General features: G+C 28.0%; 1 protein-coding gene across 3 annotated transcripts in view; it reads left to right on the plus strand.

Annotated features, from left to right (window-relative positions):
* LOC122503628 (alpha-glucosidase-like) overlaps positions 1 to 16,573 on the plus strand; it is a 78,679-nt gene that overhangs the window by 36,409 nt on the left and 25,697 nt on the right. For all 3 annotated transcript variants that reach the window (XR_006301765.1, XM_043614249.1, XM_043614250.1), the window contains exons 4-6: positions 6,821 to 6,946; positions 7,647 to 8,066; positions 8,792 to 9,005. Coding sequence is in view for 2 of the 3 variants with exons in the window: in XM_043614249.1 (XP_043470184.1) it covers positions 6,821 to 6,946; positions 7,647 to 8,066; positions 8,792 to 9,005 (760 nt within the window). In the remaining variant the exon portion in view is untranslated. The remainder of the gene's footprint in view (positions 1 to 6,820; positions 6,947 to 7,646; positions 8,067 to 8,791; positions 9,006 to 16,573) is intronic.

Below are 16,573 nucleotides of genomic sequence, written 5' to 3' on the forward strand. Positions count from 1 at the left end.
AATAAATTCTGAGTACCTCTGTGTTTCGTAAAAAGAACTTTTTTCATAAAAAAGATCCAATTTTATGACAAAAATTATGTTTAATAATATTTTCATAAAAAATTTACATTACTGTTTTTTATACTTTTCCATTATAACATTTCTAAAAAATAAGAATGATATTAAATAATAATAGATAAATAAACAAATAAATATAATTATTTATATAATATTAAATAATAAAAGTAATGACTTATTATTTTTGTTGATCATCTACGTCCCTACACTACCATAGCGTAAACACTTTCAACACGAAAACGGTGCAACCCGTTATGGTCGGTCATGTCCTACATCGAGCTATTGTTTTGTTTTGTAAAACGTGGATTCATATTTACGCTCCAGAAACATCTAATCGTCATAAGTAAGTTTGAATTATATTCTCTATTAAATATTATTTTTCCTTAAATCGCCCTTTTTTCATTTTCTGTCTAAATTTTTAAAAATTAATTATCAAAGTCGAAAACTTCCCCTCTTTTGGTGTAATTTTAGACTTTGATAATTAATTTTTAAAAATCCAGACAGAAAATGAAAAAAAGTTTCATTTTCTGTCTAAATTTTTAAAAATTAATTATCAAAGTCGAAAACTTCCCCTCCTTTGGTGTAATTTTTGACTTTGATAATTAATTTTTAAAAATCCAGACAGAAAATGAAAAAAGGGCGATTTAGGGAAAAATAATATTTAATAGAGAATATAAAACAAGCTTTCTTATGACGATTAGATGTTTCTATGGGCGTAAATATCAATCCGCGTTTTACGAAACATATCAAACCGATAGCTCAATATGAGAAGTTGGACATGGCGGACCATAACAGGTTGCTCCGTTTGCGTGGTACAGTAGGAATGAACGTGAGGAACAAAAATATTAAATGTCAATTACTCTTAGTGTTAACTATTATATTAGGGTAAGACTCCGTCAGAAAAAAAGCGATTTGCAAGTGGTCTTCCGATTTCTTCGAAACCTTGGGAAATAGAAGTCTTATATGAATTAAATTTAACCCTAAAAGGATTTTAAAAAATTTTCAAAATGGCGGCCGCTACGCCATATTGAAAATGAGTGTTGCGTTTTTTTCAAAAATTAATAACTCTGAAACTTTTTGATCGATTTTAATAAAATTTACAGGCGATATAGTTCAAAATACGAAGTTTAATTTGATATTATGAACAAAAAAAAATTTCCAAAATTTGTCAAAAAAAAGTCAAAAAAATTTTTTGAATTAATTTTTAGTTCAGTTGGCCTAATTTTTGAATTTTCTAATAAGTAAATATCGATTCCTTGTAATTTCACCTTTCATTTCACAAAAAAAAATTTATGGAGACTCTAATAGTTCTCGAGATATTGCGGCTTTAGTGGGAGCGCGTACCGCGGAATTAAACTCCGTAGCGAGGCGGAATATGAAGCGAGCGTACAAACGTGCACAATAGGGTGTCCGTAACAATTAATTTTCAAAATTTTGGATCCAATATGGCAGGTTCAAAATTTTAATTTTCTACATTTTCGAAGTAAATATTCTAAAACAACGTCAAGGGCGATATTTGGAAGCACTATTTACGAATCTAATGTTAAAAATTTATTTTTTAAATTACCGAATCTAATATGGCATAGCGGATTCAAATTTTTTTTTTAAATATTCCTTTAATAATCGATTTTTAAGAGCAAAGGTATAAAAAGTTAAATTTCTATAAAAGAGTTTCGAAAACATCCCAATAATTATTTTTTGTAAATATTAATCTATAAATTAATATTTAGACTATTTACTTAAAAATGTAGAAAATCATAATTTTGAATCCGTCATAGTGGATCGAATAATTTGAAAAATAAAATTTTAACATTAGATTCGTACACTCAGAAAAAAATTTGTTCGAATCAACCAAATTTTGGTTGAATCAACCAAATAAATGCATTGCTATACAGTCAACCAAACGTTTGTTTGATTCAACCAAAAAATTTCATCCAATACGTTTATTTGTATTAACCAAATGCTTATTACACTTAACCAAAAAATTTTATTTAATATAACTAAAACATTTGTTTATTTCAAGAGAAAAGTTTTGTTTGATTCAAATAAATAGTTTTAGTAAACGTATTTGGTTTATTTAAATAAATATTTTTGTTTACTTAATTTTGTTATTTATTTTCCTCTAATAATATTTGAATTTCCTAATTTAATATTTTCTAGTACGTATTATTGGTTAATTTATAATTTATTATATAATTATTGATATGTTAAAATTATACATATAATAAATTATAAATTAACCAATAATATGTATACTAGAAAATATTAAATTAGGAAACTCAAACATTATTAGAGGAGAATAAATAACAATTAAGTAAAATATTATATATGTATTTCTTCATATAAACAAAATTACTTAATTGTAAAAAAACATTTGAAATATTACATTAAACATATTATAATTATGATTTTTATACGTCCACTCAGAAAAAAGTTTATTCGAAACAACAAACTGAAAACTTCACAAAACCTTTTTGTAAATATTCTTCTCACTGGTACAAATTAAATATGCAGTAAGTCAATGAACACAAGGTATTTAATATTTATTTAACCGACACTTATAATTTTTTTTCTTTGATTTACCGATTTAACAAATAAATTTGACGCGAACGCGGACTGTAGACAAGTGAGATCGCCATTTTTAAATTCACACATGTACAAAATTGTTTTATCGTGACAAATAAAATAGGTTAATTAAACAGTTTGGTTAAGTGAAATAAACTTTTTCTCTGAGTGTAAATAGCGCTTCCAAAAATCGCCCTTGACGTTGTTTTAGAATTTTTACTTTAAAAATGTAGAAAATCAAAATTTTGAACCCGCCATATTGGATCGAAAATTTGGAAAAATTAATTTCTGATATCAGATTCATGATGAACGATCGAAAATAGCCCCGAGTAAGTAATTTTTTTGAATTTTTGACAACACTTATGTGTTAAAACCTTGGATATATTGTGGTGCATTTTTATGACCCACTTTAATCATCCGCCATTTTAAAAATTTTTCAAAATTAAATTTTTGGCAAAGTGCTATCTTATAGTGCAGCTAAAAATGAAGGCAAATGTGACCTGGAGAATTTTTTGCATTAAAATTAAAAAAGTTATTAATTTTTTTTTAAAAAGTGCATTTTTCCTATGTATTTTTAATGGGAAATTTCGATGGATCTCTGGCACGTGTTAATATTAATCAATCGGCTTCAAATTTTGGGAAATTTTTTTTTATTTTATTGGAACTAAACTGGGGGGTGGCGTAAACAAAATTCGAAAGTCGCATTGTTACGGACACCCTATTGTGCACGTTTGTACGCTCGCTTCATATTCCGCCTCGCTACGGAGTTTAATTCCGCGGTACGCGCTCCCACTAAAGTCGCAATATCTCGAGAACTATTAGAGTCTCCATAAATTTTTTTTTATGAAATGAAAGGTGAAATTACAAGGAATCGATATTTACTTATTAGAAAATTCAAAAATTAGGCCAACTGAACTAAAAATTAATTCAAAAAATTTTTTTGACTTTTTTTTTGACAAATTTTGGAAATTTTTTTTTGTTCATAATATCAAATTAAACTACGTATTTTTAACTATATCGCCTGTAAATTTTATTAAAATCGATCAAAAAGTTTCAGAGTTATTAATTTTTGAAAAAAACGCAACACTCATTTTCAATATGGCGTAGCGGCCGCCATTTTGAAAATTTTTCAAAATCCTTTTAGGGTTAATATATTTAATTATCACTTCAATGTAAACGATAGTAAACAGACATAGGAGAAGTGCGCTAATTATTGCTGCGGATGCTTTAATTTCTGCGCGTTTGTGAAATAAATCATTATTTATCACTTAAGAAAATAATAATGTTTTAAAAATGTTGAAAAAATTATTTTGAACAACTCTTAATACAATTTTCTTTAAAGATATACATTTAAAATAAAAGTACTTTATTTTAAGTTGCTGCGGACAAAATGATATCTAAATGCATATTATTTTGGCCTCAGAAACTGAAGGCGCTCGCACAGCTCTACTGCCTGCAGGTAGTCATGGTAACACATAAGAGTAAGAGAGTCAGAAAATTCAAATTAAATGTTTTTCCTCCCTTACTCTCATTGCTCCTGCCTGCGCAGGCAGGCAGGCAGTAGAGGTGAGAGAGCAGAGCTGGGTAAAATGGTTTTTCATATCTATTTAAAATACAAAACGCCAAATAGGTTCATAAAACCTATTTAAAATGGAAAATGATTTTCTGTTTCTTATTTAAAATGAAAAATGCAAAATGTGTATTTGAAATAGATTAACATAAAATGCAAAATGGTTTGTTTTAATTTTTATTATAAAATATGTATTATGTTGACAGTTTCAAAATAAAATACCGTACCACGGTCAAAATTGTAAGTCCAATTATTATCAAGGAAATAAAAAAAGTTTTTAAAAATAAAATTTATGAAAACTAAAATTTGTTTCGACATATGGTTTGAAAGATAATAAAATTTTGAAAATAATAAGACCTTACAGAAGTAATTTGGCCAGTATTTTATTAGATATTTTTAAATAAAATTGGACAAGTACTCGCACTGCAATGGTGGGTTCCGTACACAAATATTAAAACAATACTTGCAACATTAATCGGTAATTGGTAGAATTAAAATAAGCAATTAAAAAAATATATTAAAATCATTTGATAAAAAAATAACTAAAAAAATTTAAGTATTGTATATATCTAATATTGTAAACAATAACAAGCAGAGAAACAAAATTTTCAAAATTATAGTTCCACTGCTTATTATTATTGTTTACAATATTAGATATACAATACTTTAATTTTTTTTTAGTTATTTTTTTTTATCAAATGATTTTAATATATTTTTTTAATTGTTTATTTTAATTCTACCAATTACCGATAAATGTTGCAAGTATTGTTTTAATATTTGTGTACGGAACCCGCTATTGCAGTGCGAGTACGGGTACACTCACACGATCTCATGCAAAACTGCAGGTTGCCATGGTAGCGTTCAAGAGTGAGAGAGATAGGAAATTATTTTATCTCTCTCACTCTTGAACGCTACTATGGCAACCTGCATGCATAAGTTTTGCATGAGAAGGTCTGAACGCTCCCTACAACTCGCACTTGTCCAATTTTTTTTTATTATTTTTTTTTATTTTTTTTAGTTAAGAAATTCAAGTCAGAAAATAATCTCTTATTTATTCTCTTAAGAAACTTCACTCTTCCTTAAAATATTTAATGCCACGTGTTTAAACTAAAAAAAATTAAAAAAATTTTTTTTTATTTTTTTAAAAAAAGTTTCTTAAATAAATTTTTTGTTGTCAGACTGTAATAATACACTACGATAAACCAGCATGCAAAATTTCAGCTCTCCATGTCGAATAGTTTAGAAGTTAAGGGGGGGGAATGGTCACTTTTTATGCATTTTGGCCAAAAATTTTCTTATTTCCTTGACAACGCTATGACCATCACATCCAATCACATGCGCTATATTTTTACTGTAATCTACGAGTGAAAATACATATCTGGACCAAATTTGAGCTCTTTAGGTCAAATAGTTTAGCTGCTAGGGGGGGGCACGATTTGGCTACGGACACAAGAGTCTCACTAATAGGGTTCCGCCGATACACCGTAGGTGTACGGAACCCTAAAAATAATAATTTTCAATGTTTTACAAAAATTTGAATAACTTCTAATGTAATTAACGCTATTTAATAATATTAAGCTTATTTTAAAGGTCATTTTTTACAGAATGAGGATTATTTATAGTCATTAACGTATAATTTTTTTCTTTGAAAATGCAGGTCGTCAAAGTTAGACCAAAAAAATTTGAAACAATCTTTTGAACAGAAAAATAATTTTTAAAATTCAAACATATTTTTTTATTAAATTTTCTTAAAAAATCTACACCATATCATTGAAAATTATTATTTTTTAAAAATATCTAAATAAAATACTGGCCAAATTACTTCTGTAAGGTCTTATTATTTTCAAAATTTTATTATCTTTCAAACCATATGTCGAAACAAATTTTAGTTTTCATAAATTTTATTTTTAAAAACTTTTTTTATTTCCTTGAAAATGGATGGACTTACAATTTTGACCGTGGTACGGTATTTTATTTTGAAACTGTCAACATAATACATATTTTATAATAAAAATTAAAAAAAACTATTTTGCATTTTATGTTAATCTATTTCAAATACACATTTTGCATTTTTCATTTTAAATAAGAAACAGAAAATCATTTTCCATTTTAAATAGGTTTTATTAGGCTGGAGTCCCATGATAGCGTTTTGCGTTGCGTTTTGTAACTAGGCAATGAGTGCAAATAGAGCAAACCTATATCTGTATCTCTCTCACACTCATGGCCTAGTTACAAAACGCAACGCAAAACGCTGCCATGGGACTCCACCCTCAGAAACAATTTGAAATTCCTACAGACCCCCTACAAGGAATATGCTTGCCGAATTTCAAACTGTATCTAAAACTTTTTTGGCATTGGGAAGGAATCAAAGTTGAGATTAAAAATTTGCTAGAAACAAATAAGTCTTAATATTTCGTTCGAAATAAATAAAGATACATTATACAGGTATGCTTTCCAAATGTTTTTAAATTTTTAGCTCCATTTTCGACGTTTATCTCAGTTTAAAGACAGTTGTATTTTTAATAATATAGTTAATTAAATCGATCTATGGATGGGACTGTATTATGTAAAGTCAAATTAATATTGCAATAACTTTAAATGCAACACTGTATTATATGTTTAATATAGAGGAGTGTATTTGGAGGTTCAGCTTGGACTTGGAATGAGCAACGACAAGCATTTTATCTTCACCAATTTGGAATAACTCAGCCTGATTTAAATTATAGAAATGAAAAATTATCTGATGAAATGAAGGTTAGTATTTCTTTGCCTTAAGATAAAAGTTTCCTGTCAGTATACTAACAGAAATACACCCCTCTCGGCAAGAAACTATGTTCGTTCCCAAAGCGTTCTTAAAACGTTTTCAGAACGTTTTATGTCCGCTAAATGATGTTTTAGAACATTATTTGAACATTCATGTTCTTATAAAATGTTTTGGATCAGTATTTGGCTGACATAAAACGTTTTAAATATACATTTTAAGACTATTTTTGGAATGGACATGTTTTTTTGCAGATATGGATAAAAATAATAACACCCCACCGCCCTTGAATCCCACCCCTAACTCCTAACTTATTAGATACTGACTTCAGTTTTCAACAATCAAAAAAATAATTTTTACTATCATTAAAGGACAATTATTTTATTATTTTCTCATATAACATAGCATCTAGTTACTACGAAAAAAAGGCATAGTAATGAGTTAGAGTAAATTATAACAGGAGATATTTAAAAAGATAACTAACAGAATTCTACTTTACGGAAGTGATTATAGTGTCAACTTTTTCAAGTTTGACACTCCTCATAGTAAATTTGATCATTCTTTTTTCTCAGTGTCCCAGCTGAGTTTTCATTTTTTGGTAATTCAAATCCACCATGCCTCTTAATTATATAATTCAATTTCCTTACGTCTAATGTTGCAAAACTGATATTTATATTTAACTTATTGTTGTAGAATATTTTACGTTTTTGGATGGACAAAGGAGTCGACGGTTTTCGAATAGACGCTACGCCATACATTTTTGAAGATGAGAGATTTTTAGATGAACCATTATCAGGCATATCGGATATGAATGACTATGCTTATACAATTTCAATATACACTAAAGATCAGCCTAAAAATTATGAACTAATGAAAGAATGGCGAAAAGTAGTAGATAATTATTCCGATAAAGTTGATCACATACCGAGAGTAATGATGGTTGAAGCTTATGCTAATATATCAATGACTATGAAATATTATGAATCAGGAATTAATTTTCCATTTAATTTTATACTAATGGATATAAAAAATTCTTCAACTGCTCAAGATATTAAAAATATTGTTGATCAATGGATGTTGAATATGCCTCAAGGAGCAACTTCTAACTGGGTGGTAAATATGTTTGGAATATATTCAAAAAATTTAAATTATTTCACCGTAATATTTTACGATTTTTATTAATCTTCATTGGCGAATTTTTTATAGCTTTTTTATGATTCTGAACAATCAATCGAATGGATATTTTAAAATTTACATTAAAAATGATGATGTAAAGTGTAAAAAAATGATTTTTTAAACTTTTCAATATATTTTAAACAAAAATTCTTTAAATACACAATATTGCATACATTTTATATGTCTGGGGGTGTGTAAGTAGTAAAAAAATTGTTTCTAAGATTACCAATTGCTACGACCAAATTATATAAACAATTACACTCTAGGCCAAGATATGATTAAAAAAATTTGCTTGTTTTATAAATTTTTTAACGATTATTGCGCTTAAATTTTCTTTTAATAAAATTGATGTTTTGCAATAATTTTTCCTAATTATTTGAACAATATCAATAAATAATTGAATCGTACGGACATTTTTGGGCAGAAATTAATCGATTATTTTATAAATTTTTTGTGTAATTCATTGAAATTTTTAATTGTATATCATTTATTGAAGAATATTATATGAACTTTCGAATGGTACATTTGTTAATTTTCTGTGATTAATTTTTACAGAAAAATCATTATTTAAAGATTCTTTTTTTTTGGACCACTCGCGTGGAGTCGTACCAATAATAATAATAATAATGTAATATGTATATAAATATTATGTTGTTTCTTAGACTGGCAATCATGACAATCCCAGATTAGTGTCTCGAATTGGTCTTCATAGAGCATTAGCAGTAACTACAATGGCTTTATTACTTCCTGGAATTAGTGTTACTTACAATGGTGAGGAAATAGGAATGGTTGATACTCCTATTAACACAACTGATCCATCAAGATTCCGAGATCCTGTTCGATCACCTTTCCAGTGGGATAATTCTACTTCAGCAGGTAATAAAAATTTAAATATTAGAATAAAATATACGAACATAAATTTCTGCAGGAATTTCAAGGAATTGCTCTCGTAAATAAAAATATATGAAGGGTGGAATGATAAAAGGGGTCAGCCACAATTTTTCGAAATTAAGATTTTTTTAAAAAAATAAAGTAAATTCATTTACACAGTTCTGTAAAAGGATTTTCTTGTAAATTGTGTTTTTAAACTCGTTTTTAATAAAAATAAGAATAAAAAAATAGCCTAAATTTCTACTGACAATGCAATTCAGTTAAAAAACAAAAGAATATAAGGAATATTTTTAACCACATTAGGTTAAAAATATTCCTTATTTTTGGTATTTTATTAAATATATATAATATATATATATATAAGGGCAATTCCACGCAAGATTTACCTATGACCTTGAGAATTCGGTTAAACGTATTTTTTTCTCAATCTATATGGAAAAAAAAGAAATACGTGTTTTTTTATTTTTGTTTAATCGCCCAAATTTTCGAGTTATGAATTTTCGAAATTTTGGATTTGTAACTGTAGACATATTTTCAGTAGCTTATAAGTCTGAAAATATTGAGTTTAGAAAAAACTTGTCAAGGAATGAAAGTTTTAGTTTTCTTTCAACTTTTAAGAAATAAAAAAAAAAATTTTTTTAAATTTTTTATTAAAAAAAAATTTTTTTTTTATAACCCAAATTAATTTTTTTTAACTTTGGACCCTTTTTTTAAATTTATTTATACCTTATAATATACAGAAGATTTTCCAAAAAGTTTTGGAGTGGGTCGACGCGTTTAATGAGTTGTACAAAATTTTCAAAAATCACGTGCAAGGTGCCCATATATTAAATTTTGCTAGAAAATTTTATGTCTGTTTAGAAATAGTTTTATCCTTCATCTAATTTTCAACAATTTAAATTTTATTCTTTAGTAAATTTTTAAATATTCCTTATTGTAGTTTGCATTTGAAAATTTAGTTACTGTTTACTTTTAAAAATAAGTATTTAATTTACATTTTTCCTGAAAACAAACAACTTTTTTGAAGCAAACTTTTTTGCATTTAATTCATCAATTCAATATTAACAAACTAATTTTTCAGTTTTTCTTTAAACTGGATATTTTTTTAACAATTAATTTTAAAAGAAAATATGGGCATTTGACGTAACCCCAAAATGGTCCACTTTTACTTATTTTTCTCACTAATCTGTAGGTTTATCTTCATAAATTGTATTTCCACTGGTAAAGCAAAATAATATCTCGAAAAGGTTTTTTTTAGATTTTTTTATATGACCAGGAAAATTTTTAAATGTTTTATTTTTGTTTCCTGCAAATTCATGAAATTGTGGCTTGACCCCTTTTGTCATGCCACCCTTCATATACCTTTATTGGTCTTTTTAGATAATTTTTCTGATTTTACAAGTAAAGGACGGTTCCACAACTGTCCCCACATAAAAAGTCGTATTTGAAAGTATTGAAAATTTTTAATTTTCTAAAAAAACTCTTTATAAAAAAGTTATAGAGGTTGAAAAAGGAATATTTTTATAAAGTCCTTATTTTATATAATCATTAGTTTCTTCCATGAAAATCGAAAAAAATTATTTTTACAAAGTGCTGGTATCTGGATATTTCTTGTCAATTCTGGTTATACAATATCAATATATGTTTGCACAATTTGATAATGAGTCTTGCACACTTACACCAGATTTAAATTTATTAAAATACATTTCAATTATATTTTTTGAATTAATATTTTCAAAATCATTATACATTTTACATGTACTTTACGCATAATTACTTCATTTAAAATTTTCTTTTAAACATCAGAGTTTTTATAAACATATCAATAAATTTCATTGGTTCTCTAATATATTATTTTAAACCGTATTTCCTGCAAAAAATTTCATAACTTCTTTTAAGCATAGGCCATTATTTCTTTTTAAGTATGACCATGTTCAACCGGTAATTGGAAAATTCTATGAATTGTTAACCCTTTAACGCCCAAATGTGCTGATTTTTAACTTTGGTTTCAAGCTCATAATATTAAAAGAAAAAAAATTATTAAAAAATCTACAAGGACAATCCTTACGTTTCTGGGGTCGCTCTTTCGAATGGCATGGTCAAAATTTACAAAAAGTGACGTTTAACCCTTATTTTTTTAAAAATACTCAAAAAATACTAGATTTTGTAAAGTAATTTTTTTTCAGATCCAATTTTAGTTGTCATATCGATTTTTCCAAGTCATCTAAGGTATAAAAAACGTGTTCCCGATAGTTTTTGTTTGAAAATATGCTTTGCGTTTTAAGATTTTTGGTATTTTTTGATTTAAAATGGCGCCTGAAAATAAACAATTTTTCAAAATTTAACACAGGATGGCTACAATTTTCAAAAGTTCATGAAATCGCTTGAAATTTGTTACTCGGGGGTTTTCGTGGTCGCTGATTACGAATCTAAAATCAAATTTAAAAAATTCAAAATAGCGGATTCAATATGGCGGACGACAATATTAAAAATTCATTGTATTGGCTTCAAATTTGTTACTCGGGGTTTTTTGGGGCCGCTAATTACGAATCTGAAGACAGTTTTAAAAAATCCAAAATGGCGGATACAATAGGGCGGACGACAATATTAAACAAGTTGTCAATCCAGATATTCATTACATGAACATTTTGCTTCCTCTTTACGATCAGCAAAAAAAATTTGCTTCCTCGTGAAGGAAGCATTAACGATAAATATATTTCATTTTTAAATCATTTTTCATACAATTTAACATTTATAAAATAAAGTTCATTCGTCTTAAGAGAAAAAACAAAATTTTCTTATACAGTAATATGAGTCTAAATAAACAAAAAAATTTTTAGTCAAAAAGTGAATTTTTCAACTTTAATTGTAATTAGTTCTATAATTTTCAATAGAATATATACTTTATATATATATCAATCGATTCGTCTTGATGCAAAGAATAAGATTTTTGATTTATTTTTCAATAAATAATAACATTCTATTGTACAGCAACATGATTTTTAAGAAAAAATAAATTTTTATTAAAAGTGCAAATTTTTTGTCTATAATTGGTTTTAATTCTATAAATTTAAGTAAAATATATACTTTATATATACCAATCGATCCGTCTTGGCGTAAAGAATAAGATTTTAGAAATAAATGAGTAAGATTTTCTTATACAGCAACATAATTTTGCAGAAAGAACTCAATTTTTGATAAAAATGCGAATTTTTCAGCTTTAATCTATAAATTCTCATACAATTTATACTTTTTATATACCAATCGATTCGTCTTGATGCAAAGAATAAAATTTTATTATATATTAACTTCAATAACCAATTTAAAAAAATTTAAAAAAAAAAAAATTTTTTAGAAAAAAGTCCAAAAAAATTTTTTTTCTGAGAATTTTTTAAAGTCTATCAATCCATTTCGAGATATTTTTATGATAAATATACCTGGTAAATTTTAGCCAAATTCGTTAAAACCTCTTCGAGTTATCGTGTTCACAAAAATCGGGATCCACACACACACACACATCCATACATACATCCGGACAATTGTTCAGGGTCTTATATAACATAGCCCTATATAGAAGAAAATTTGTTAAATGGATTTTTAAAAATTTTGTTAATTAAACGACTACAAAGCTTCCTCACGAGGAAGCAAAAATTATCGTATTGTCTTCAAATTTAATACTCGGGGATTTTTGGGCTCGCTAAAAAGAATCTGAAGAAAGATTAACCCTTTCAGGGGCGGTGGGACGTATACGTCCCACCTTTAAAAACCTCAATATCTTTGACGAAAATTAATATTTTTAAGACAAATTTAGTGCGTTCTCTTCAGGAAGAATTGGGCTTTAAAAAGATGTAACCTAGATCATCCCAGTGAGAAATTTCTTACCGGTCCAATATCGGTCCAATATTGGGAGCCAAGAGACCAATCATCGGTCCAATAAAGGCTCCCAATATTGGACCAATATGGGCTGATGCTTGGGATGTAACGGGTTCGCCAAGCATCGGTTGTTAATATTGGTCCAATATTGGCCGAATATTGGCAACCAAGAGAAAAAAATTTTTTTAAATAAATTTTTTTAATTAAATAATAATAATAAAAAATTAATGTTTATAATTTTTGTTTAATATATTTATTTGTTTAATTATTTATTTTTAATAATTCATGTAAATAATAAATAATTTATTATTTATAGATTATAATTATTTAAAAATGCAGCAACTATTAGGAAATAATCGAAATAGCATTCTGCAAAAAATTCTATCATTGAAAAATCAATGATAGGCGAGAGATATCCGCGTCATTAAATAGATTCGCAGATATACTCTGGTCTCACGACGAATCTCTCGATACTTATATACACTGGAGTCGCCGTGTCAGTTGCGAGAACGGTTACAGCGTCCCTCTTGCGGCAGAGATAAGAATTTTCACGTAAACTGCGGGTATAATAAGGTGGTCGGTAAAGCGATTTAGCAGTTTACGTGACAATTCTTATCTCTGCCGCAAGAGGGACGCTGTAACCGTTCTCGCAACTGACACGGCGACTCCAGTGTATATAAGTATCGAGAGTTTCGTCGCGAGACCAGAGTATATCTGCGAATCTGTTTAATGACGCGGATATCTCTTGCCTATCATCTGCGAATCTATTTAATGACGCAGATATCTCTCGCCTATCATTGATTTTTCAATGATAGAATTTTTTTGCAGAATGCTATTTCCTAATAGCTGCTGCATTTTTAAATAATTATAATTTATAAATAATAAATTATTTATTATTTACATGAATTATTAAAAATAAATAATTAAACAAATAAATATATTCAACAAAAATTATAAACATTAATTTTTTATTATTATTATTTAATTAAAAAAATTTATTTAAAAAAATTTTTTCTCTTGGTTGCCAATATTCGGCCAATATTGGACCAATATTAACAACCGATGCTTGGCGAACCCGTTACATCCCAAGCATCAGCCCATATTGGTCCAATATTGGGAGTCAATCGGCGCCCAGCACAGCAACCAACATTGGACCGATATTGGACCGATTAAAGTCTATTGGAAATTTCTCACTGGGATGTTAAAAAATTCCGATTGTTTAAAAAAAATCATAACTTATTGTTAAAAATCACGAATTTTTTAAACATTTTAAAATCGACTAAAAATTGTTATTCAGGGGTTTTGGGGTCGCTGATTACGAATATGATATCAGTTTTTAAAAATTCAAAATGGCGGATTCAATATGTCGGACATTGTTTTTTAATTAATCGGATTCGCTTGAAAATGTTTACTCGGGGGTTTTTTGGGGTCGCTGATTACGAACCTAATGTTAGATTTTAAAAATTCAAAATGGCGGATCCAATATGGCGGACATTTTTTTAATTAATCGGATTCGCTTGAAAATGTTTATTCGAGGGTTTTTGGGGTCGCTGATTACGAATGTGATGTTAGTTTTTAAAAATTCAAAATGGCGGATTCAATATGGCGGACTTTTTTTTAATTAATCAGATTTGCTTGAAAATGTTTACTCGGGGGATTTTGGGGTCGTTGATTACGAATATGATGTTAGTTTTTAAAAATTCAAAATGGCAGATCCAATATGGCGTACATTTTTGTAATTAATCGGATTCGCTTGAAAATGTTTATTTGGGGTTTTTGGGGTCGCTGATTACGAATATGATGTTAGTTTTTAAAAATTCAAAATGGCGAATACAATATTAATAAAGATTTTTTAAAAATTGTCTAGTTTTACCGGAAACTTGTCACTCGGAGGTTTTTGGGATCCAATGTTTAGTTCATTTTTAAATTTAGATTGTGGGTCAATAATTAGCGAAGAAATTTTTAAATCAGTGACTTCGAAAATTCCCAAATAACAATTTTTAAGTAAATCCAATTAATTCAAAACAAAATTGACCGCCATGTTAGATTCGCCATTTTGAATTTTTAAAAACTAACATCAGATTCGTAATCAGCGACCCCAAAAACCACCGAGTGAACATTTTTAAGTGAATACGATTAATTAAAAAAAATTGTCCGCCATATTGGATCTGCCATTTTGAATTTTTAAAAACTAACATCAGATTCGTAATCAGCGACCCCAAAAATCCCCGAGTAAACGTTTTCAAGCAAATCCGAATAATTAAAAAAAATGTCCGCCATATTGGATCCTCAATTTTGAATTTCTAAAAACTGAGTTGTAAAGAAAATCCGCCTATATGAATAATGTGCCCCTCAAAGGGTTAAAAAAATTCAAAATGGCGGATCCAATATGGCGGACGACAATATTAAAAAATCATCGTATTGGCTTCAAATTTGTTACTCGGTGATTACGAATCAAAAGTCATATTTTCAAAATTCAAAATGGCACATCTAATATGGCTGACGACAAGATTAAAAAATCATCGTATTGGCTTCAAATTTGTTACTCGGTGATTACGAATCAAAAGTCATATTTTCAAAATTCAAAATGGCACATCTAATATGGCTGACGACAAGATTAAAAAATCATCGTATTGGCTTCAAATTTGTTACTCGGGGATTTTCGGGGTCGCTGATTACGAATCTAAAATCATATTTTCAACATTTAAAATGGCGCATCCAATATGGCGGAAGACAACATTAAAATTTCATTTATTGGCTTCAAATGTTTTACTCGGGGTGTTTTCGGGGTCGCTGAATACGAATCTGAAGTCAGATTTAAAAAATTGTAAATGCCGGACGACAAAATATATCAATGACAACATAATTTCATCCGCTAATAATTCTGGCGAATCTTACGTGCATGATGGCGATGCTGAATCTGAGTGTAAGACCGATGATATTTTTTCTGAGACAGATCATAATTTTAATTCCTTGTTAAGGGGGCATGAGCAGTTGTAAAATTCCATTGAAATAAGCCTATTTTTAAGTCCTATTTTCTCAACTCCAAATAATTTTGTTTATCACACTTTGTTCTGATGATTTTATATACAAAGGACTAAAATCTGATCGTTCGATAAGGACAAATATTTATTTTTGAATTTCCTGTGCCATTTTGATAAAATAATTACCCGTTTTCTTGATTTTTCTGTTAAATAAGCAAACAAATTTAAATGAACTAATTTAATTGTAAGACCGAAAGACCATATTACAGTCCATTAATGTACAAGTATTTTAAAAAAACCATATCCGATAAGTGGTTGTCGAGAAAATGGTACCTAAGTGATCCGACATTTTGAATTTTTAGAATCTGACTTCAGATTCGTAATCAGTAATACCGAAAACCCCCGAGTATCAATTTTGAAGCCAATACGATGATTTTTTAATATTGTCATCCACCATATTGGAGCCGCCATTTTAAATTTCAGATTCAAAATGGACTTCAGATTTGTAATCAGCGTCCCCGAAAACCCCCCGAGTAACAAATTTCAATCGATTTCATGAAATTTTGAAAATTGTATCCATCCTGTGTTAAATTTTGAAAAATTGTTTATCAGCCACGTATAAAGAATAATTTGAAGCTTTTAATCTTAATTTTTTGTAAATTTTTGTTACTGAGTAGTTAATCTTTCTTAGAATTA

Source organism: Leptopilina heterotoma, unplaced genomic scaffold (assembly GCF_015476425.1).
Source record: "Leptopilina heterotoma isolate Lh14 unplaced genomic scaffold, ASM1547642v1 Lhet_267, whole genome shotgun sequence".
Lineage (NCBI taxonomy): Eukaryota > Metazoa > Arthropoda > Insecta > Hymenoptera > Figitidae > Leptopilina > Leptopilina heterotoma.